Below are 22,758 nucleotides of genomic sequence, written 5' to 3' on the forward strand. Positions count from 1 at the left end.
CCTGTTGGAGTCTGTGCTGTGATTGGTTCTCATGTAGTGCTCTTCTACACCACCTGAACTCTCACTTTACTCAATATTTACTGGCTGTATGAAACTCGCCTCACACAAACACTTCTTTCTGTGCTTTTTCTATCAAAGTGCTTTCTGTCTAACGCACACACATCCACAGTCCAATGCATCTAACTTTGTGTTCGCGTCCCGCCCGAGGATATTTAGCATGCAGCCTGGAGCCGCCAGGAGTCAAACTAGAAAACCTCCAGGGTCTTAACAGGTGCCCGCTCGACCTCCTGAGCTGTGAGAGTGAAAGGATGAAGGTGGGACTCAGGAGCAGGAGCAGGGAGGCAGCTGCAGCCTTCATGCACTGACTGAGAGACGCCTCCAGCTTCCCTTTGATCTCATCGGGTGTGTGCTCTCTGTGTGAGTATGCTGCTGTGTTACTCTGATGAGTTGCTGAGGCTGTGATGATTAAACAAGCTGTTATCATCATGATGAATCCCCTCCACCCTCTGCACCACCTACTGGACAGACTAACAGGTAACTTTGCTGCCTGACACTCTGCACGCATCGCCTGCATCCACCAGTGAGACAAACGTCTAAATCTAAACTCTCGTACAGAACTTAAACCCTTTGCTTTACTATTGAATTGTTCTTGTCACGTTCAGATTGTGGTGCAGTTTCAAAGTGGCACAAAAATCTGTTGGTGACTTTAAATCTTGTCAAAGCACAGAGACGCTACGAGCCCCTCACTGCTCCTCACAGAGACCAGAGGAGGGTGGATGAACTGTTGGTGTCTTTGCTGATGGGTTAGATGAGACGTCACACAGAGGGTCTGTTACAGGGATGTCAGGGGGTCCTGGTGTCCCACAGCAACCACACATGGCAGCAGGTCATGTTATTGATGGCATCATTGTGTAACTGTGTGTGAATCAGGACGTATTAAAGAGTCTCCTTTACTGTCTGAAACTGTCCAAAGCTTCCTGATCAACACTTCCTGCTGCACTTTCAGATCCTCTCTCTGCTCACAGGAGAATCAAACCACTGACCTTTGACCTCTGACTCCTCAGCGTGTTTGCTCTGCAGCTTGTAAACGATGACATAATGAAACATGTCGTTACAATAATGTCAGATGTTGGTGTCGCTGACGTTAAAGTCACAGTTGTAGATCACGAGAGCAGAAGTGTCGTGTTCAGGTGTGACGCAGCTGCTGTCATTAGATTTAAATAGAAGCGAGCGTCCAGCCAATGAGATCAGTCCTGCTCTGTGTGCTCTTTCCTGGTTGGTCTGTGGATGTTGTCATTACAGGTTATTTCAGTGCGGTTGGGGGTGTAGCGTCCTGATGGTGTTCCTCCTTCAGCTCGGCTCTGTCGGGGTCGTAGGTCCAGTGTTTGAGTTTCTGTAACTTCTTCATGTTTTTGGTGAAATGTTCCTGGTTCCTGTTACCATGACGTCTCAGTGTTGTGTCTCTGGGCTTCTTGTAGGTGACGTCTGGTTCTTTTGTCCTCCTGGTCCTCTGTGAGTTTTGTCCTTTGGTGTCCCTGTTATGAAGTCAGTCAGGTGTCTCTGTTTGGGCACCTGTGTGAGGTTAGTCTCTGTGTTATTGTGAGTCTCTGGTCTCGTGCACTTTGTGTTGTCCTGATTCTCTCCTGCTGTGTGTTTATTGTCTCCTGTTGTTCATTTCATGCTTCACACTCATGCTGTGTGATCTCTCACACAGCATGAGTGTGCTCTGTGTTTCTGTTACACTTCCCTAGTTTCTTCATTTAGTGCATGTTGTTGTATTGAGACTAGTTTGAGTTTATCAGGCAGTCGCATTCATGTTTCCACACTTTCATTCATTCATTCACCTCAAAAATGAATTGGAGATTACTGATGGATGAGTGAACAGATCAGAGACTCTGTAGACTTTAATGTTTTTAACCTTTCGAGTCATCGAGAGGCTCCATCAGCTCAGTGGTGAGGTTGTTGTCAAAGCCCTCAAAGCCCTTTTAACCAATAGAGCTCATCCAGGTCTTTAACAGAAGCTGCAGGTTAACTCTACAGATCCAACAGCAGCATGATAAAGAACGATACATTCGTTCAGACTACAATAAACACATTCAGTTACAGAGTCACAGGTAAGGGTCTCATACTGTGATGTAGTGCAGGAACTTTTATATTTACAGTAAAGTAGAAATGAAGCTGGTTAAAGACAAAGTCAGGCTGACATTGTGTGAGAGAGGAGTGCAGACTGCATTAATAACTAACATGTACACTATAAACACAACTGCATGAAGGTGAAATACAAACCATGTTTGGGCTCTTGTGGCTCACAGGTGAGTTCAGGCTGAAGACTCGTCATCCAGACTGATGGAGAGCAGCAGGAAGCACTTCCTGAAGTAGCACTAAAGCTTGTGAATGAATTGTTTCACAGCACGTGCAGTCCCATTAAGAGATTAAAGACAAATAAAAGACTTTAAACGAGCCTCACATGTACAGGTAGGGAGTGGAGTGAAATTAAAATGGGCTAATGTGCTCAGACTTGTTGCAGTTAAAGACGTGCTGCAGCACAAGCTGCAGACTCATAATGGATGCATCAGTAACCCCACAATAAAGTGCGTTACAACAATCCAGCCTAGATGCAACAAAGGCTGTTTGCATCAAACAGGAAGTCGCCCCGTGTCTTTTATTGCTAGGAAGGAAGCCTTTTATGCAAGAAGGGAGCAAGAAGGTGAGATGTTGAGGGGATCCTCACATGCATTATTCTCTCTCATGGACAAAATGATTCAAAGCTGTCCAGAGAGACGAATCCCCGATGCTGCTAGAATGCTTCCTGATCAATTAGCTGAAGGTGCTGATGGACACTTTCATCTTCTTCCCGTGCTAAACCACCATGCTTAAAAGTGTTTGAGTTCACTGAAGGCTCAGCGTGAGCAACATGTTGTGAGGAAGTCTGTTGTTGCGTGTTGTCTTCACTGATCTCTGATGTATGTAAGGCTCTGGTCTCCTTCTCTGTGGTCCTCTGATGCTGTGTTGAAGCTCTCTGTGGACCAGGGTTGTTGCTCTGACTGCAGCAGCTTTCCTTTGGTTTGCTGGTGGTGTGCGTGCTGATCCAACATCAATGTGCTGTGACTGGTGAACAAATGCACATGTGTGTAACCATGTTATTGTAGTTTTACTTTGTCTGCACTAAATGAGTCAGTTTGGCCTCATTTTCACCAAACAGAAACTTGTTTCTGTGACTGAGTTTGATCTCATCTCCTCTGCACATGTTAATGTGACTCATCAGGTCCAGCTGCCCATCAGGAAGCTTCTGTGTAGAACAAAGGAGGTGAAACGGACTAACTCGGTGGGGGAGGGGCTTCCTGCTTCCAGGAAAAGGTCCGGCTGTGTATCCTTGCTGATGGTCATCATCAGTGTGTGTGGAGTAAACAGCTATAACACAGTGGTCAGCACAGACTCCTGACACCATCACCTTCATCCTGAGCTGATGGAGTCCTGACACCTGCTCAGTGTGTTTAACATTTTTCTCTGTGTGTGGATTTAAATGTTTGTCCATTTGTCCTGCAGCGTCAGCTTTTGGTCCTGCACAGTGCTGCGACTCTCAGCTTGTGTTTCTATCCTGCACGTCTCTACATGATGCTCCTGAAACTGTTTCCTTTCCTGCTTCATCTTTTTCCTTAAAAGGAGTTTAGACCGCGAGTCGTTGCTGATAAAGGGAAGTGATGGACTTTCAGTCTGTGCTGGTGATGATGAGCAGCTCTCAGGCAGGACCAGTATCATGGGCATGAACAGAGTCAGGATCAGCTTTACCATAAACACAGACAGCTGACAGATGTTGATGTGAGGAGCTGTTGATGCTACATGTCTGCTGTGTGCTGCTGTGATTGGGCAGCTCTGCATCATAGGTCCACCCAGCAGCGTACACAGGCCTTGAAGGGTGGAGAAGGAGGAGCTTATCAGAGCGCACTGGGATGTGATGGAGCTGTTGTGCAGTTGCCATGGTGATGCTAGCATAGTATAGTGTGTATATGTGAGGACTCAGGAGAGGCCCTCTCTCTCTCGCTGTCTTATTTCTTGTGCTCGGCCTCGTTGTGTTGAAGCTCTGACAGCCTGAGGTTACTTTGCACAGACTGTTCATGTCTTTATCACAGAGCAAACTCCAGCAGAGTCAGCAGATCATATCAGTGGTGTTGGGAAGACGGAGGTCTGGGCTTCTCTACTTAGAGAACACGAGCAGATAATTGGAAGAAGAAGAATCAGGAAGTTGAAATTCTGACTTTGTTTTTTCAATGGTAGAAAAGATGTTTCAGTCTTCTTTTGTCCTTTCCCCTCACACACTTAGATTGCTCCTCAGAGGCAGGGCCGTGCAGAGACGTTTGAAGGGGCTCAAAGTTAAAAAACCAGGCTGGAGAACAACAACACATTCATCAAGAACCTCATATGGAAGCACATCATGTTACATCACTGTGATCATGTGGGGACGATGCAGAGCAAACGTAGCCGGTGTTTTACCTGATGGGTACAATGTTGCTGTCGGTCTGAGACATTACAGAGTCCACAGGAGAGATGGGAGCTGATTAAACACGTGTTATGAGATAATAATAAAATGACAGTGCTTGGAAACACAAGGCAACAAAACTGTGAGAAATCAACTCTGCCTGTGAATCACTGTCTGACTCTCTTCCTCCTTCCATCTTCTCTCCACGTGCTGCCCATCTGAGAACACTTTGCTATTGTATTGATCTGTTACTTAAGTATCCACACATGACACCTTTACACCTGATCCATAATAAAGTAATGATAGAAAAACATTATAGAAACAGAGCCCTGCAGCTTACTGTGAAACTAAAGATGTTCCCTAAAACGGTGCACAGACAACAACAACAACAACAATCTTTATTTATAGAGCACGTTTAAAAGCCTTGGGCATACCAAAGTGCTTTACATAAAACAATAAAAGGTTAAAAAAAGGAGCTTATCAGAGCACACTGGGATGTGATGGAGCTGTTGTGCAGTTGCTCCTCAGAGGCAGGGCCGTGCAGAGACGTTTGAAGGGGCTCAAACCTACAGACCCCTGCCTGCTGTACCCAGGGAGCTGGCAGCTGACGAGCATCACACAGGTGATGTTTGTCGCACTGTTGCACACACAGCACGCTCGTCTGTTTCAATTCATCAGTTGCCACAAAACAGCTGAACGTGTCCATAATAAGCTGACACTGCTGTGTGTTACAGGCTACAGTGTGCGCTGTTCACCTGCTTACTGGTTTCCTTTGCATCAGTCTGTCTCCCAGTTTGTCCTACAGCACCCATGTGGCTCTTTGTGAGCTCGTTCCCACCTCGTAACCAGTGCGCTCTGCCGTTAAGAGCGATCATTGGTTAATGGTAGTCATGTGACTGCTGCGAGCCAGCTCATTTTATTTAACAAATTGTGATTAATAGTTAAATATTATTGTTGAGGGGCACAGACAGGACTCCACACACACATGAAAAGAAAAAACCCTCAAGAAAAGGCCACTGGTGGGACCCATAAAGAAGCGCTCAAGCCCCTCCCACCCCCCATGCCTGCTTAGATATGCCAGATGTTCTGATGTGCTGATGAATTTGAAGTGATTTAGTTTGAGGAACTGATCTGGAATTGCTCTAAAGATTTTCAGTGTTTGTTTGCAGCCTGGTGAGCCTCTGTTTTTATACCCGTCATGTTGCTGACGCGATGCCAGATGATGTTTCTGCAGCTCTTTATTTTTATTCATATAAAACATGGAGTTTGTTGTCATGTTTGCCTTTTGCTGCCAGCAGGTTCAAATCAGCCTTTTTTAATATTTTCTCAGTTTAAACATTTGATGTTTTTTCTCAGTCGTCTTGAGATTTTGTTTCATTTCTGAGATCATCACATTCTTTCAGTCCCATGATCCACAGACAGGACAGACTCAAAGACATCAAACTCATGTTTGGATCTGTGTTCGTTCATTATCTGATGCTCGTCAGCTGCAGAAATCCTCTCAGGAAAAGAGTTTCAGCTTTTCTTCAGGGTCACAGTGATGCGTTCAGGAACACCTGTGAAACACAGCAAACTGAGTTCTGCTTCTCTCAGTGGGACGCTCGAGTGTTTGGGTCCCTCTGTGGTTCACTTTGCTGGCCTCTAGTGGCCACGAGGTGAACTCATCATGTTGGTGTCAGCTGTATTTGACAGCAGCCACCAGTCTGCAGTTCTGTATTTGAACCTTTGAATCTCCACAAGTGCAGATATGAAACACAGCTGGGAATGATTCTTTTTGTGTATGTGGACGTAGTCTGTGGGTGGCAGTAATGGGGGTGCCCCACCTTTTCCCCTATGACAGCCTCCCCCACTTAACCCTGAGCTGGACAAAGAGAAAACGACGTCTTGTATTTGGCAGCTGTTACATCAGACACTGTGACACAAACACCTGATGACTGAACAGGTTTCCTGACAAACTCATTTTTATTTTGCTCTGAGACATTTTCACTCACACAGCCAAGGGCGCAGATTTGGCACGGACGGAAGGGACGTGTCCCCACCAATAATTTGATCTATTCGAGTAAAGAAAAACAACCCGATAGAAAGAAAAAAAACGATCTCCCAGCGGTGCAGAAAGAGTTAAATTACATTCTTTACTGGAGTGCTACGTCATGTGACAAATATGGCCAACGTGATTGGCTGAGCCTTTCAGGGAGCTCTGTTTAGTTTTAGCAGCGGCAAGCCTGCGCTGTGAGGAGGAGAGGAGGATGGCAGCAAAGAGAAAGAACCTGGATATAAGAAAGTATTTTTGAAAGAAACCTGTAAGTCACAAACTCAAGCTCACTCATAAAATGTGTCCGTCATAGTAACGTTACAGGCTATGCTAGGCTTTGGCCCACATCAGTCTAAAACTGTATGTAACCATGAATAACGTGTTTTGTAAACTGCACAACAGGCAGCACTGTTAGTTCTCTCAGTCTCAGAGCAGCATTTCTAATCTTGATTGAAGCTGTCAGAGAAAACAGCCTCGAGCAGCCCGGATATTAGTTTACAGAGGCTGTTAGAATTATATGTCTAACATTAAAATGTTGGTGACACAATAATTTCATCCTAATGGCACTGATATATTCATAGGGTTCATTTTTGAGACAAAATATCATGAGGTAGTCACGATTTTGCAAATATTCCACCTTGTAGTGCAGTTTGCACAAATTGTTTTAAAATGCACTCAGCCTACAAACATTACTGACGAGTCAAGATCTGCACAAAGTGACAGAAACACTGAAGCAGCTCCACATTTTATTCTTATTGTCATGTATGTCCTATTTGTCAGGTGAAGAACCAACACAACGCTCAGAGAGCAATGGTGACACAAGGTCACAGGTGAAACTGGATGATGACCTGGTGGTTCATTGTTGTATTTGAAGCACATGTGTGACTGCATGTATGTGGAGTGTCTCACTGTTATTGATCAGGTGACAGAGGCAGCTCTGCCATGTTGTTGCTCAGACAGAGGTGAAGAGGCGAGCTCACAGGTGACTGACTGATGATGTGGTGCTGTAGATTAACTAGTATTTATTATCATGACAATTATCAGGCTGCTTTTAGTCATCCCAGTATCCTCAGTTGAGGCTGAAAGAAGCTTCAGTGCTCTCAGAAGACTAAAAACATGGCTAAGGTCAACAATAACTCGAATGAGATGAAACAATGCTGCTGTGTGTCCACCAGGAGAGACTGGACAGTATAGATGGAAAACCAATATGCCAGCAGTTTATCTCAGTTAATGAGAAGAGCAGGCCTGTGTTTGGCTCCTTCACATAGTGGACATTGAGTTGTTGTGTGGGACACCAGTAGTATTAATGTCTGTTGCTGTAACAGTAGCTCATGCTTAGAATAGAAAATCCCAACTCATTGATCTGATCGGGGCAATAGTGTGGCTAAAATATTGCATAATTTTGCTGACAGATCTTTTACTTTGTGGTAATCTTAGATGGACATAAACCACCAGGTCATTCAGTGCTAATGTATCAGAGATGTTCAAATCAAAATTTATTTATATAGCACATATTAAAACAACAGTGTTGACCATAGTGCTTCACAGTCAGTAAAAGCATGAGACAGTTAAAAAAAACAATAAAAGAGGACAACAAACAATAGGTAACAACACAACAAGCTAAAACAGCCAACTAGACAGAATCAAAAGCCAAAGTAAAAAAATAAGTTTTAAGACGTGATTTAAAAGACTGGATCGACTCGGCTGTACGAATATAAACAGGGAGGTTATTCCAGAGTCTGGGTGCCACGGATGCAAAGGCCCGGTAACCTCTCGACTTCATTCGAGACCTAGGTTGTGCTAGGAGCCTGTGATTGGACGATGTAAGTGCTCTGTTGGGAGTAGTATAAGTGGAGTAGTTCAGAGAGATAGCTGGGCGCTAAATTATTCAGAATATTAAAAGTGAACAAAAGAATATTAAAATCTATACGATATTTAACAGGGAGCCAATGTAGTTTGGCTAAAATTGGAGTTATGTGTTCATGGATTCTCGTACCTGTTAAAAGGAGAAGGGTCTGGCTGCAGCCACTGTGGAGCTCCACAGTAACCGGATACACGTGACCTCCACACTAACCGGAAACACGTGACCTCCACAGTAGCCGTAAACACGCATGGATACCGTGGAAGTCTTGCAAGTTGATCGCAAAGGTTGGGACAGAGTCTTTCTTAAATAAATTTGCCGTTAGTGATTTCATAATTCTAGGAATCGTCTAGTTTTCGTACAATGATCATGTTGCCACTTTTTTTGCGTTACAACAACATTCCTTCTTATTTTAATGTTTTTTCATCGTGCTCCATGGCAGAGAAACACACAGATCAATATCTCATTGTCGGCACTGGGTCAAGCTGTTGTAGGTAAGTACATGCATTGTCTCATGACCAGAACGCTACCATTGTTTACATGTTAGGTTTGTTCCTATCTGTGTGTGTATATTCTTTTCTTTGTGTACCTAGCCCCACAGGTGTGCAATAAACCCAGAGAAATCACTGAAACGGTGTTGAACCCAGCACCTTCAATGTCTGGTGACACTGGTAAAATTTCTTATTTTGAATAGTGATTGTCATATATAGGTGAAATAATAATCTTGCATTCATTATCTTGTTGTAGTTGATGGCTCATAAACGAATTTGTTACATGCTGTTTCAAATGAATTTCCTTCTATAGATAGTGCTTATTTTTCTTGCATTTGTATGTATTTAATGTGCATTCTATGTAGTGTTTTGTCTGAAACCTGTTAAAATCCCTATAGGACCTCAGGAAAGAGTTGACAACAAGAAAGCCAATAGAAGGTCTCAACAGATGCAACTTTTCCTGACCTGTGTGGACCACCGTGCGAAGCTCTGACAAAGCCTGAGAACATTTTGGCCAGCCGTTCATTGTGGTGTTTTGTACCGCACCCTGGCCAACAACAGCTTGTATGTTAAAGTTTTCAGGTGTTGCAAAGTGCAACTTTTAGTGCTTATCTGATTTGGTCATCCACAGTCTATGACACCTCTCTGTTTTTTTAGCTCAACTATGTTCTGGACATCAGCAGACCCAAAGATGAGCTGATTGTTGAAACGTCTTCTGGATGCCTCATGCGGGCAGATTTTTGGACACTGGGTTTAAACAAACAAATGGAATCGACTGTAAGTATTATTTTTTCTATGAATATGAAATAATAAAGTGTACATTCATTTTTTTCATGATTTTTTCTGTTTCAGATTGGAAATGGCTGTTTTGAGCTTATCACTAAAATTGTCCAGTCAAAGGTACTGTATGTTGTATATGATGATTGTCAAGCTTTAATTTAGAGAGTTGTTGTTTTAAATGTTTTTGTTTACATTCTAGGGGATAAGCATTTACATAGAAAATCTGTATGTCACCCGGACTTGGCTTGCACCCTATGGCTGTGATCCATTGCGGTCCTTTCCTGTAAGTGTACCGTCCTTTAAAGAAACAAGCAAGTAATCAAAATTATTTTTTTTATAACTCTGGTGAGAGTTCATATACAGGATACTTAAAAATACAATTCTGTTTCAGACTGATGCTCAGAGGATGCACATCATAGTTCTCCCTCTCTGGACACCTGGTCATTTCCAGTTGTGTGTAAGTCTTGTTTTTTACACATACAAACTGTTAGAATTTTGCTATGTGTCTGAGATGTAGTCAAGCTTTTATGACGCAGTTTCAAAAGTCTTTGATTGTGATCACTTGCAATGACATTGTTTTCAGGTTTGAAGTCATGGCTAACTGTCTTTTAGGTACTGAAGCCACCTCAAAGAGAAATCCTCTTTCTTGACCCATTATACACCAAGGCAGGATTTGGTGGCCAACAATATGTTTCACTTTTGAGGTCACATTTTTATAAGCATTTTTGGTTTGTTCCGGAGTTTTCAGGAACCTGTTCAGTGTTCCAGGTTAAGTGCATCCCAGATCATGTTCTGCTGATCTTGAGTGTTCACACATACAGTACACTCACATGCTTTTTTTATAAACTATATCAGCAAGTTTCTGTGTGGAGTTTGCATGTTCTCCCCGTGTTTGCGTGGGTTCTCTCCGGGTACTCCGGCTTCCTCCCACCGTCCAAAGACATGCAGCTTGTGGGGATAGGTTAATTGGATAATCCAAATTGCCACTAGGAGTGAATGTGCGAGTGAATGTGAGTGTGAATGGTTGTCTGTCCCTGTGTGTTGGCCCTGCGACAGACTGGCGACCTGTCCAGTCTGTCGCCCTATGACAGCTGGGATAGGCTCCAGCGACCCTGAAAAGGAGAAGCGGAAGCAAATGGATGGATGGATGGATATATCAGCATGATGCTTCAACATTTTATTCTCATCTTCACATTATGATCAAGTCAGTGATGCTGTCTTTAGATGACTTTCAGACATAAATAGGGTCTTCAAATGTTCTAGTTTAACATAAAAGACCATTAAAAATGAGTTTATAAAATATGCCAACCTTAACTTAAAGCTGTAAATGCTTTATTTTGACCAACTGTGAGCATGTGACTGTACTTTTTCATTTTGTTATGCTGTTTTGTTGAGGTCGTGTTCCTAAGGCCTGTAGTTACAGTTGGTGCTATTAGCAATAAACATTTCACACCCATCATCATGACATCTGTTAACTTGTGAATGTAACTGTCTTTAAAAAAAGGAATCTTGCAGTGAAGATCATTCCCGGGCAGTGGTCAGAAAAAAAGAGCTTTGACTTGAAGGTATGTGCTAGTTTAAGTGTATGGTGAATGATATGAATTACACTAGTCTTCTTTTAAGGGATTTTATTAACGAGCCTTTATTTTCAATGTAATACAGGGTTTTCCAAGCCAAGACTATGGAGTTGACTGTGGGATCTTCATGCTGATGGTAATTTTTCTCTTCTCTTCTTGAGATTCATACAGAAGCTAATTTAAGCTTCTAAAAAAAGGACATTTTTATTTTTTCTTCCAAATAGTCTGCTCTGTACGTGGCACTGGATGCTTGATTTGACTATACTGTAGTAAGTATTCTATTTACTTTCACAGCAATGGAGTCTTGAATCTTTTGAAAGTTGTTAAATATGTTTCATATTAATATTTTACAGTCAGACATGCCCTACTTGTGTAAATGGTGGTGCTTGCTGTTGATGGAGAACTTTGATCTCAGGAGGTATTTATATTTTGACTTCTGTTTTATGTTGTGTCAAAGTTTACACACCTTAACAATATCAACAATTTCTGTTAAGCTCTGGCAAGCTATTTGCACACTGGAGAGAGGAAGCCAAAGCTGTGCTTGAAGGACAACACGTGCCCATTGTCAGACTGAAAAAGTTCCAGGAAGTCGGTCAGGTCAGTAATCACTTTAAACAGTAATTACATGGTTAGTGACATTTGAATAACTGTTAAAAAACTGTTGTGCAACAGAGAAATAACTATGTTTTCATCCCCGTTTGCCTGACACAGGAGCCAGCAGTTGTTGAAGATCTGCGTCCTGCTGTGCAGTGGGCTGTCCAAAATAAGGCACTTTTCCGTGGACACGTAACAATGCCAAAATATCTGTCCTTAAATCAAGAGGACCAGCAGAGGGTCTTAAGAGACATGTCAGAGGAAGAAGACACTGGAGCAAGGGACTTGTTCCTCTTTGTTTTTCAGTTTGCAAAGGACATGGAGCTCTTTTTGAAAGCATGTGCTGATGAGCAGGGGCTAAGGGTCAGTGCTATGTTTGACATGTAATGGACAAATGAAGGCACTGGCTGTGTTTGTTTGTTTAATATGTCGTTGTTGTTTTTTGTTTTGTTTTTTGCATAGTACAAAATTCCAATTAAACTTATTTCAAAATGTTGTTCACTTGATTCTGTGTCCATACTTATAATAAAGGATTACAGTGAAACAGCATTAAATGTAAATGTAACAGCATTTTTTTTAAACTTGTAATTTAAAAATAAAAAGCTTATTGTTGATATTAACAGTAAAGAATTGTAATCAATAATATTTTTATACATTTTAAACATTAACACTCTGGGCTCTATCCTGGCCATCTGTGGACACTTCACTTATTCTTTTTTTTGACTACTGCACTGGAGTGGACCAAAACAATGACACGGGTTTGATCTTAAGGATCTAATAGTTGTGTGTTGTGCATGACATTGCCACACAAATATGTATTTGCAAGATAGAGTAGAATAAATATTACACAGGCTGCAGTGAATCTCTGTTGATACAGACTATTGAGCTTTGAGTTTCCCAGTCAAACTTAGCTTTGAAGCACATGCTAAAAACACTTTTACTCTTGTACATTTCATAACAAGACACCATAGCCGAAATATTAACAAAATATATATTATTAAAAAATTCAAAGCTGCACATACAGCAACAAACACCGTTAGTAAATGTTTCCTGGAGTTTATGCAGGTGCAGAAAGTGCTGCTGCTGTAAGTCAGCCTAACAGCTTCCAGATCACTTTTCTGGAAAGATGGTAGGAAGGGCATCACTGCTCATTTCTACAGTCTCCCAGATCTTGGAATACAATCCCTTTGTACCATGAAACCACGTCGCAGTACTAGGAGTCCACTAAAACCTATAAAGAGAGTGATCCTGGAAGAAATGGGGCACACACTAGTGACCTCAACAATTGCAAGACAGCCTTTTCCCCGATGCTCAGATGGGGAAAAAAAGGAAGTTTCATGAAAACATTAGGACTTTATCACCGTTTTATCTGAAAAGTTAATGGTAATATATAACCTAACTGGCTATAAAGAGTAAAAAATTTAGATACAATTTTGATTTTGATGAAAAGGACTGGTGCTATTTTAAAGAGTCACGTCGGTAAAAGTAGAAAAATGTTTTAAGAAATCTACATTTTATAGCATTTTGTGAACATACACAAAAAGTGGCCATTTTTGGCAACAAACAAGCTGAGAGAGTTTTATATTTTTTGCTCTCCTTGAACAAAAATAATAGTGCATAATAATCAATGTTGATGTTAATCAATTAGATGTCCCAGACTCTACTATTAATAATACAGCAGTCCCTCGTTTATCGCTGGTGTTACGTTCTAAAAATAACCCGCGGTAGGTGAAATCCATGAAGTAGCCAACTTTATTTTTTACAATTATTACAGATGTTAAGACTGTAAAACCCCTCACTACATGCTTTATACACTTTTCTCAGACAGACATGAACATTTTCACACTTTTCTCTTTTGTTTAAACACTCTTAGAGTTCAAACCTTCGTAGAAACATGACTCCAGTATTATGGAATGAAACCTAAAGGTGCATTTGAGGGTGCAAAACGTTTCGTCGGCATTGTTGTGTTTGTTTGGGAGAAAACTTACAAACATACAGTACAGCACTTCAGAGTTACACTGCTAGCGAAGATATATGTAAATTCGACAAGCTAAACGCATTCTGTACTGTACAGCAGGAGTCCCGAACCTTTTTGCACCACAGACCACTTTAATGTCAGACAATATTTTCAGGGAACAACCTTTAAGGTGTCGCGGATAAATACAACAAAAGAATTAAAAAAAGAAACTGTGGTATTTTGTAAATATAATAATAAACGTGACTTGAGCTGTGTGCCAACAACAATGACAGTGACATCCTCCTCTCTGCTTCTTAATGCTCTCTGGTCGCTATGGTAACGCGTAAATAGTTCTTTCAAAATAAGACACACAACTACAACCATACATTTCACATCGGAGGATCAACTATCGCAGAACGGTACCAAAGGACTCACGGACCGGGACCCGTCCGTGGGCCTATTAGGGACCGCTCCTGTACAGGAGACACTGGACTAGATTGATTGACAATGGTCTACAGCAATCAGAACGCACAACACGATGTACTGTAAAACAAATAAATAAATCAGCGAAACAGCAAGTGTCGCGGAAGGTGCGCCGCGTTATAGCGAGGGACCACTGTACACTTTTGGCCACGAACAATTTAGGGGATGGTGAATTTTTTTGAACAAACCCAGAGTGTTAAAAACCCCCCACTTAAAACCATTTTTATTTCTCAGCAGCATCAATAGTAACAAAAACGCAATTTAGTTTTCGCTGTCAAAGTCGATTTAACTGAAGTTACGTGTTTCCGGTTACTGTGGAGCTCCACAGTGGGTGCAGCCAGGTGCTCTTGGTTAAAAGACGCGCAGCTGCATTTTGAATTAACTGGAGCCGGCAAAGAGAAGAGTGTTGGAGGCCCGAGTAGAGGGAGTTACAGTCGTCCAATCTGGATATTCTGCCCTCACTAGGGTGTGAAGCTGGTTTCTAGCTTGGCAGATAGCTAACAGGTCCACAATAAACATCCAGGAGTCAGCGGATACGTTTTAGATGTTTACTGTTGAAGCACTGTAAAACTGGTACAGAAACAAAAATAAAATATTACATTTCTGCTGTAATTGCATTTTCTTTACAACATCAAACATTAAGCCATGCACTACAATGTATATAACACATAAACACAAACTTATCCAAACCCTTTCACTGGTTATTAGGCCCACGCATTTAGCGATTAGCTTAATGCTAACATTACATGGGAAATCCCATAGACGGGCTAACGTGTTAGCATCGCGGCCGTTTTACCTCACAAAAGAAAGTTTTCCACACAAACCTCTAAACTGCTACACAAAACTATCGCGGGAAAGCTTACAAAACAGATAGCAACTACTTACAGGCATGTGCTCTCTCAGGCTCAGCAAGAAAAAGTGAACAAAAAGTGGAACAGACAACAGTTTGGCTATAGGACTGCTTTTCACTGGTGAGGTACTACGGCAAGTCTGCTGGTACAAAAAACACACACCCAAATGATCATGCCTGCCTTAAAGGGGCAGCACACTGGATGTAATAAATGCGTGGATAAACTTTTCAAGGTCCTTTAAAGGAAGGAACGGCTTTGCTTTAGATATCTGACGCAACTGGTAAAAGCTGTTTTTTTATGTTGGTGTAATGCAACTGAAGTAATGTTGTTAAGTCTTTGAACTCATATTCGTTTATTGTCATGACTGTATTTCAGGGCTGGACTGGCCATCGGGCATACCGGGCATTTGCCCAGTGGGCTGCTCGTGATTTTTCGTTTTTATTGGTCGATGGGGTTTTCTTCCTTTTCTTTTTTTAACGGTATAAATGAGTGGTGGTGGATTGGCCAGTTGGTCATGATCGACTCTGGGCTGGACCAATTACAGCCGAGGAGGTCAAACTTTAAAGTTAAGGTGAAAAGGAACGGGATTTGTGCTGTACTACTTCAGCTAGACAGTTGCTAATTCAATCATGAAACTGATCAATGATCAGCTGATCGGCTTTTCTCTCTTGTTTATCGCCCACTTTGCGCCAGAAAGAGGAAACCAGCGGATGTCGCGCTAAACAACAGCAGCACGTTTAAGCTTGATCAGCTGTTGTTAGAATTTATTTAATATTAGTTTCTAGTATCAGCTGATATTTGCTGGAGCCACAGCTGTAAACCTGCTGGTCATTTTGTCGGTTTGTATATGTGGTGAGAGGGAAACATGCAGATGAAACCAGGAGATGTCCTTACTGGATCATCAGAGCTGAACAGGAGGTGATGGAGAAACAGGTTTACCTTTCAGGTGACAGGAATGAGTTGAAGGGAAGTTCTGAACTGTTTCTGTGTGCTACTGTTTAGAATACCAGAATAGGGAAGGTGGTGTAGGTTTAAGTTTAATTATAAAGGCTTTAAAGGATTTTTGACTTTTCCTATAATACCATGGTGGGCCGGTCACTAGTCAAAATGCCCATATTTTGTGCCAGTCCAGCCCTGCTGAATTTGAAGTTATTTTTATTTTTGTATGATACCTGATTTATATTGAATATGACTGAAGTAAACTAAAGTCTAAACTACTTAGTCATTTGTTTAATTGTAATTTAGCATTATATAACTCACATATAAAACTATCAATTGTAATTTTAAATGGTTTAAAAGCATGTAGAATAGCATATGTAGGCAAGTACATTTCTCCTTTTTATCAAGAAGCAAAGACAAAAAGGAAAAAAAAAATGAATCATTCGTCCCCACCAATGCCAAAACGAAATCTACGCCCTTGCACACAGCTGTGTCCAGCAAGCTCCACCCACTGCTCCTAAAAAGGTGTGGTCAGTGATGGATCTCAGCTTCCCGTGCCCCTCCCCTCCCCTGCAGCCGAGCCACAAACATCCACAGATACACACAGTGTTGTTAACGGTTACTCCACATGCACATGACACTGACACACCTTATATTTGGTCAGACTTACAGAAACAGCCAACAGTGCACTTTCCAAGAACACAGGTTTGTAGGAGTTTATACATTAGCTGTGTGATCATACTGAGAACACACAGGACTCAACAGGCTTCAGTATCAGCTGACAGCATCTTCAGCACCATCTGTTCACTGATGTCCTTCACTGATCAATAATCAAATAAACACATCAAACTGATTGATCAGTGATCAGAGCAGACGGATCAGTGGAGCTGATCCTGATGGCCTCTGCTTATTTCTTGGCCTGATTTTTCCCTGCAGAGGAAACAGAAGAGTCACACCTCACACACACACACACACAAACATGAATGAACTAACTAACCTTTGACTGTGAGCCACACCCTCTTGTATCTCCAGGCCTCCTTGCTGTTGACCTCACATCCGTATCTCCCAGCATCTCCCACTTTGAGGTGTCTCAGGGTCAGACTGAGGTCTCCAGACTTCAGAGCATCTTCATTCATCTCAGTGCGACCTTTGTAATGGTCGTCCTGTTTGTCGGGCCGGTCAGAGCCGTTCTCATACACGTGGACCTTCATGTATTCTGGTTCATAACATTTCCACACCACTTCACTGTCGTCAGGCAGGTTTTCTGTGGTTTGAAAGGGAAGACAGATGGACTCCGCCCCCTCCTCCTCCTCCACCTGACACTCTGAGAGGACAACAAACAACGTGAGCATGTTAACATTTTACTTGTTATTGATGACACACCAGTCGTGGACTTTATGTTTTTACTTAATCCCCCAGTTTTTATGTTGATTCATAAAAGCTGAATCAACATAAAGCGTCTACAGCCTGTTCATAGCCCAGCATCATCCTTAAACCATTGGCTGTCTGAGCGGTGTGTAGACTCATGTGGGTCTCTGAGATTCTGATGAGGAGAGACAGCATCTATCCAGCTTTGGAAGAAGCATTTAGGGAAATCTGTATGCAACACTGAGACCAGGATGTTTCCGGCTCACACACCTGCTGCTGTTGTAAAGGTTTCCATCACTCGTCTCATTTTAGGACATTGGGAACGAGCTCAGGGTTTGTTTTTGCAACACTATAGCCGGGCTGATAGAGTCAGAGCTCTGAAGTCTTATGTCTGATTCTCTTACACTCATCTCATCTCATGAACGTCCTCACAATATCTGAACCACTACAAAAATGAATCAGATTTACAGTTTCCCACAAACTTATCTTTGAGCCTGGTTGATGCTTTAACTGCTGACATTTACCAGTTTCTCTCCCACAAATTACTTCAGTCATTACAAACCACTGACTTATCAAACACAATCTGTGAATAAGGATCATCTGCATACTGACCTTCGACTTTCAGCTCCACTTTTTTCTCCATCAGGACTTTTCCCTCCCTGCTGTAGGCGGTGCAGGTGTAGGTGTCCCTGTCTGTGTGTGTGGGGTATGTCAGGGTCAGACTGAGGTCTCCAGTCTTCAGCGGGTCTTCGATCATTTCTGTTCGGCTCCTGTAACGTCTGTGCTGTTTTTCAGAGTCTTCCTGATACACGTGGACTATCCTGCCATCTCTGTCCTTCCACACGACTTTATTTACCTGAGACAGGTGAACTGTGGCTTTGCAGGGCAGCTTGGCAGACGTCACACCTGAACCCACCTCCACCTCACGAACTGAAAGAACAACCAAGCACAACATGAGCTGCACAGCATCAGCAGCACACTTCCTTTGACAGGATGAAGTGAAATGTTTGCAGTAAAACATGTTGGACTGGTTCCAGTCTGAAACGTGTTCCTTTGCTCCATGAAGAGACTGTGCTGTGTTTGGTGTCCAATCAGCAGCAGAGCTGAACTGAACGTGTCTGCCAGATACCACAGAGTCAAAGCTTTCAGCGTCTCATGGTTTCACTCCAGTCAAAGCTGTGAAGAGTGTAAAAGCTCGAGGGAGAGGTGGACGCAGTGTTTCTGTAACACTCATCACACATCTGACTGCACTTACAGTAAACCATGGACAGGGTAACACATGGACCTGCTGTCCTGATGTTACTCTGTGTTTTCTGAAGTCCTGCTTCCAGCCTGGAGATGAGCTTCTTCAATGGTTGTCACAGCTTTTTCTATCCATGGGGCCTTTTTTCTTTAACTATTATAAGACTAATCCATCTGACCAAGAGAAGGATCATCAGAGGAGAGCTGAAACTAACAGGTGTGGTTATTGATTGCACCTAACTGTTATGTTATCAGTCAGTTGCATCATCAGTGGATAGCAGGATGGACACTCCTGCAGGCACTTAGAGCTCAGCGCGTCTCCTCACTACCAGCTTTAGTTACTTTCTGTTAGCCTATTGTTGAAATCTCCCAATCCTTTGAATCTTTGGGCTGAAGGAAGGACAATACTCGGTGTATAAATGCTCAATCAACAATCATTTATTTCCATACAATTCAACACTTATGAGCATTAGAACCATCATGATGGGGAGACATGCCTGCAGAGGGTCACAGCAAGTCTCAAAATGGTGACGGGTTGCTCAGCTTCTTATAGCCTCTAGCGGCCCCCACCTAGTCGTAAAAGCCTAAACATTCACATTCTTTCTCTCTTACTAAGTTATGACCTCGGCTCCTTGTTTCTCTGCTCTCTGTAAGGTGGGGGTCTGTCTCTTCTATTATCGGCACAAGGTCCTCTGCACACAACATTCTCTTCATGACTCAGCAGTATGAAATGTCAAGAAACAGTGTAACACATTCAACAGTGTCGAGTAATACAGGTCAATCCAATAGATCTAATGATTTTCACACTCTTTTAAGTCAGAAGTATAATGCAAACTAAAACTACATACTGATCACACCATCTAAACTAAAGGATAATATCTGTCCTACAGCTGTTATCATAATTCAACTACTTTGATTACATATATAAGGTAACATATGGTAACAGAATAATATCACACTATAATGATAATACCAGAAACTTTGGCCCTTCAAACAAAGAGTCGGTCCAGACGTCTTGTACAGGATAACTGGGATCTAACAGTTCGTGGTAACCATCAGTGATGTAAAGATCACTAACAACTCATTCAGGACAGAGACGTCAGCTATGGTGCTGTCAAATCACCAAATCAAACTTTGCTGATTACCTTCAAGGTTCTGATATTTCATCAGATGGTCCAATAAAACACTCACCTTCTTTGTTCTTTAACGTTTTGTATCTACAAGACAGCCATGCAGCAAACATAACAGCCAGAAGAACCACAGGAACCAGGACACCTGAGAGGACTTTGAACCAGACTGCAGAACGAGGAGGAAGTTCTGTGATCGACACAAAACAAACAACCTGAACATCAACCAACAGATTTTTAGAACTTCCCATTAGCATGCATCTGACCTGACAGCACTGACCTGTGACCTTCAGGTCTACATAGGTCTTGTGCTGATCTTGTCCATACTTGCGGTATGTGCAGGTGTAGGTTCCACTGTCAGAGACTGTGGGCTTCCTCAGAGTGAGGCTGAGGTCTCCAGTCTGCAGAGCCTCGGCTCTCAGTGATGTTCGACTGAAGTAACGAATATTCTGATCTTTAAAATCGTCACCACTCGGCAGACGCACGTGGACCGTTGGGTCCTTGAGCTCCTCACGGTCCCACACTGCTGCTGTGGACTCAATGGTAACATCAGCTTGTACCTGACAAGGCAGCAGGACAGACTCCACCCCCTCATACACCTCCACCCCTGAGGCATGCTGGGAACCTGAGGATAAAAATATAAAGCAGGTGAGTGCTGTGATTTTGTAACAGCTGAGAGACACAGGACATCAGGTAAAGTTCCAAAGAGTTTCCTGATGGTTCACAGATGAACTAAACAGGTAAAGAGGAGCCGACTGAGTCAACAACCAGGAAAGTGAGTGACTGAGTAGAAGCAGACGTCCTCATGTGCAAACATGTCAGCCTGTCTGACTCTGAGCCGTCCCTCTGATGGACACAGCTCTGATGCTGGAACATTTTGTGGTGGATTTGTGTGTGACATGTATACCTATATAACTATATAGACTATCTATCTATGTGCACTGAACATAGATATTTTAACTTTCACGCAGTCTTAAGCACATGGTTTATTAAGGGGGTACAGTGACAGTTGATGTACGGGGAGATTTCTCCTGAGTAACTCAACCTCCCCAATACACACTCGTCTTTCATGCAGCACAACCAAAACAGTTACACTGTATGCGTGTCTGTGATTATGTCATACGATATAATCTCACACACACACACACACACACACACACACACACACACACACACACACACACACACACACACACACACACAGTGAATTTCCTTTCAGTGTGGAGATGATGCAGCAGAATTTAGCTTTGTGTTGGGTTCTGATGAAAAACAATCAGTAAGGTTTCGTTTGTATATTTACAACAATTAATGCAAAATGAATAAGAATAATCTGAAGGAAGCTGACAAATATGTAAAAGATGCCACTGTGACATGAAACAGGTGAACAGCAGAGATGCAGTTTGTTCACAATAAGTTCAATATGACCTAATGTTATATTAACAAAGTTACCATTGAAATGTTAAGATACTGAAGTAAAAAACTGAAGACACTTACTTCAACCTTCAAATATAAACAGCTTCTAAACAAACTGCTGTGATGTTGTGTTTCATGAGTCATCAACCTGTTCTTCATGAGCTGCTTCAAAATGAATAAAACACTGAGATCTGAGTGAATGTGTGTCAGTGCTTTATTCATGATGAACTAAAACCTCACTGAGCTTCATAGTTCTCAGTTATTTGAGCCACATGGTGGGATCCACCCTGCATCACCCGAGCAGGGAGGGCTTCATTCAGCAGGACACAGAGAGCAGACATCAGTGCACTGCATATATAATAACCTGTGTGTGTGTGTGTGTGTGTGTGTGTGTGTGTGTGTGTGCGCACATGCATGCAGAGTATCAGAGCAGCTTTCTTACCGAGTAAGAGGAGCATCAGCATCAGTGGCATCTTCATAAATCTGATCCTCAGTCAGACACACGCAGCAGCACTGCAGACACTCCCAGAGGCTGCTGCACAAACACCAGCTTACTTTCACTTTCATTTTCATGCAAGGGTTAAAAATGATTGATTTTTAGTTTGAGATTTATTATTATTGTTGTTTTTCTGTCCTGTTCAGCAGCTTTAGAAGGAGAATTATGATCTGAATGCTTCGTCAGTTTATTTATCTTGTATGTGAATAAATAATATGTATTGTGTAACAGTGTTTGAGCTGACAGGCTGGGAGGGGCAGATTATCAAGAAGAAAGAACAAGCTAGAGTGAGAAAGAGAAAGAGAAAAGAGGGAAAATGTGCAGTAAAGCTGTTCAGAGGCTCTGAAAGATAAAATTATCTGAGAGTCCCGATCAAAAGTTTAAGACTGCTTGAAAAATGTCAAAAAATCCTGTTTTGCATGGTTGGATCTTAACAAGGTTCCAAGTAGAGCTTCAACATGCAACAAGAAGAAATGGGAGGAAACAGTTTTTGAGCCTGCAATTTATTTAAAACAATGCTTAAACTGAAACAGGCAGTTTTACAGCTGATCAAAAGAAAAGAAAGAAACACAGAGACTAAATGCACACAAGGAGGTGATCAGGGGAAGTAGAAACACACGAGGAAACAGCTGACTGGAATACACCTGATGACCAACGTTCCCTCTAATGTTTCATGTGTCTGAACACACAAACTGAGCGTCCCTTGGACCACTGTGAGCAACAGCAGACGTGTGCACTGTGGTCACGCCAGCATCCAATCCATCCAAGTTACATGTTTATTAAAATAATCAAATTACAGCATTTATGTTAGACTACTTTTAATTAACTGCTTTAGCCCACTTACAATGAAAATAAAATCTTGTTCCTGACCTGTGCAGCATGTTAACACTATTGGAAGTAAAAATAACTTGAACTCCAATTTTGAAAACACAACTTTATTATTATTTTTTTCTTAATCTTTAAATATAGTAAACATACCTTGTGTGCCACAGACTGCTCCCAAACACGAGGGGACAAGTAATACCTCTAAAACACTTAAGTTGGCTTTATTAAACATTAGATCTTTAGCT

At 42.1% G+C, this 22,758-nt stretch overlaps 1 protein-coding gene, 1 long non-coding RNA gene and 2 pseudogenes across 4 annotated transcripts; 2 read left to right on the forward strand and 2 right to left on the reverse strand.

Moving 5' to 3' along the window:
• The first annotated feature begins 9,255 nt into the window (after positions 1 to 9,255).
• Positions 9,256 to 10,262, forward strand: LOC146712233 (uncharacterized; annotated as a pseudogene). The gene is made up of 5 exons (XR_014915889.1): positions 9,256 to 9,425; positions 9,519 to 9,638; positions 9,714 to 9,761; positions 9,841 to 9,924; positions 10,033 to 10,262. The product of XR_014915889.1 is annotated as an uncharacterized LOC146712233 (transcript).
• A 23-nt stretch (positions 10,263 to 10,285) lies between these two features.
• LOC146712234 (uncharacterized) lies at positions 10,286 to 12,393 on the forward strand (annotated as a pseudogene). The gene is made up of 7 exons (XR_014919004.1): positions 10,286 to 10,345; positions 11,146 to 11,206; positions 11,304 to 11,354; positions 11,443 to 11,487; positions 11,572 to 11,636; positions 11,713 to 11,815; positions 11,930 to 12,393. The product of XR_014919004.1 is annotated as an uncharacterized LOC146712234 (transcript).
• Positions 12,394 to 14,786: 2,393 nt separating this feature from the next.
• Positions 14,787 to 15,223, reverse strand: LOC146712235 (uncharacterized). The gene is made up of 2 exons (XR_014919015.1): positions 15,138 to 15,223; positions 14,787 to 14,822 (listed from the first exon to the last, which is right to left on the reverse strand). It is a non-coding gene; the product is annotated as an uncharacterized LOC146712235 (long non-coding RNA).
• Positions 15,224 to 17,034: 1,811 nt separating this feature from the next.
• LOC146712236 (uncharacterized) lies at positions 17,035 to 21,671 on the reverse strand. The gene is made up of 5 exons (XM_085451958.1): positions 21,635 to 21,671; positions 20,060 to 20,404; positions 19,844 to 19,969; positions 18,023 to 18,340; positions 17,035 to 17,366 (listed from the first exon to the last, which is right to left on the reverse strand). Exons 1-5 carry the CDS (start codon positions 21,669 to 21,671, stop codon positions 17,035 to 17,037), a joined length of 1,158 nt encoding a protein of 385 aa, XP_085308084.1.
• Between the last annotated feature and the right edge of the window lie 1,087 nt (positions 21,672 to 22,758).

The sequence above is a fragment of the Copadichromis virginalis genome, linkage group LG3 (assembly GCF_057382275.1).
Source record: "Copadichromis virginalis isolate Kocher_CV1m ecotype Utaka linkage group LG3, C_Virginalis_male_GT1.1, whole genome shotgun sequence".
NCBI classification, from domain to species: Eukaryota; Metazoa; Chordata; class Actinopteri; order Cichliformes; family Cichlidae; genus Copadichromis; species Copadichromis virginalis.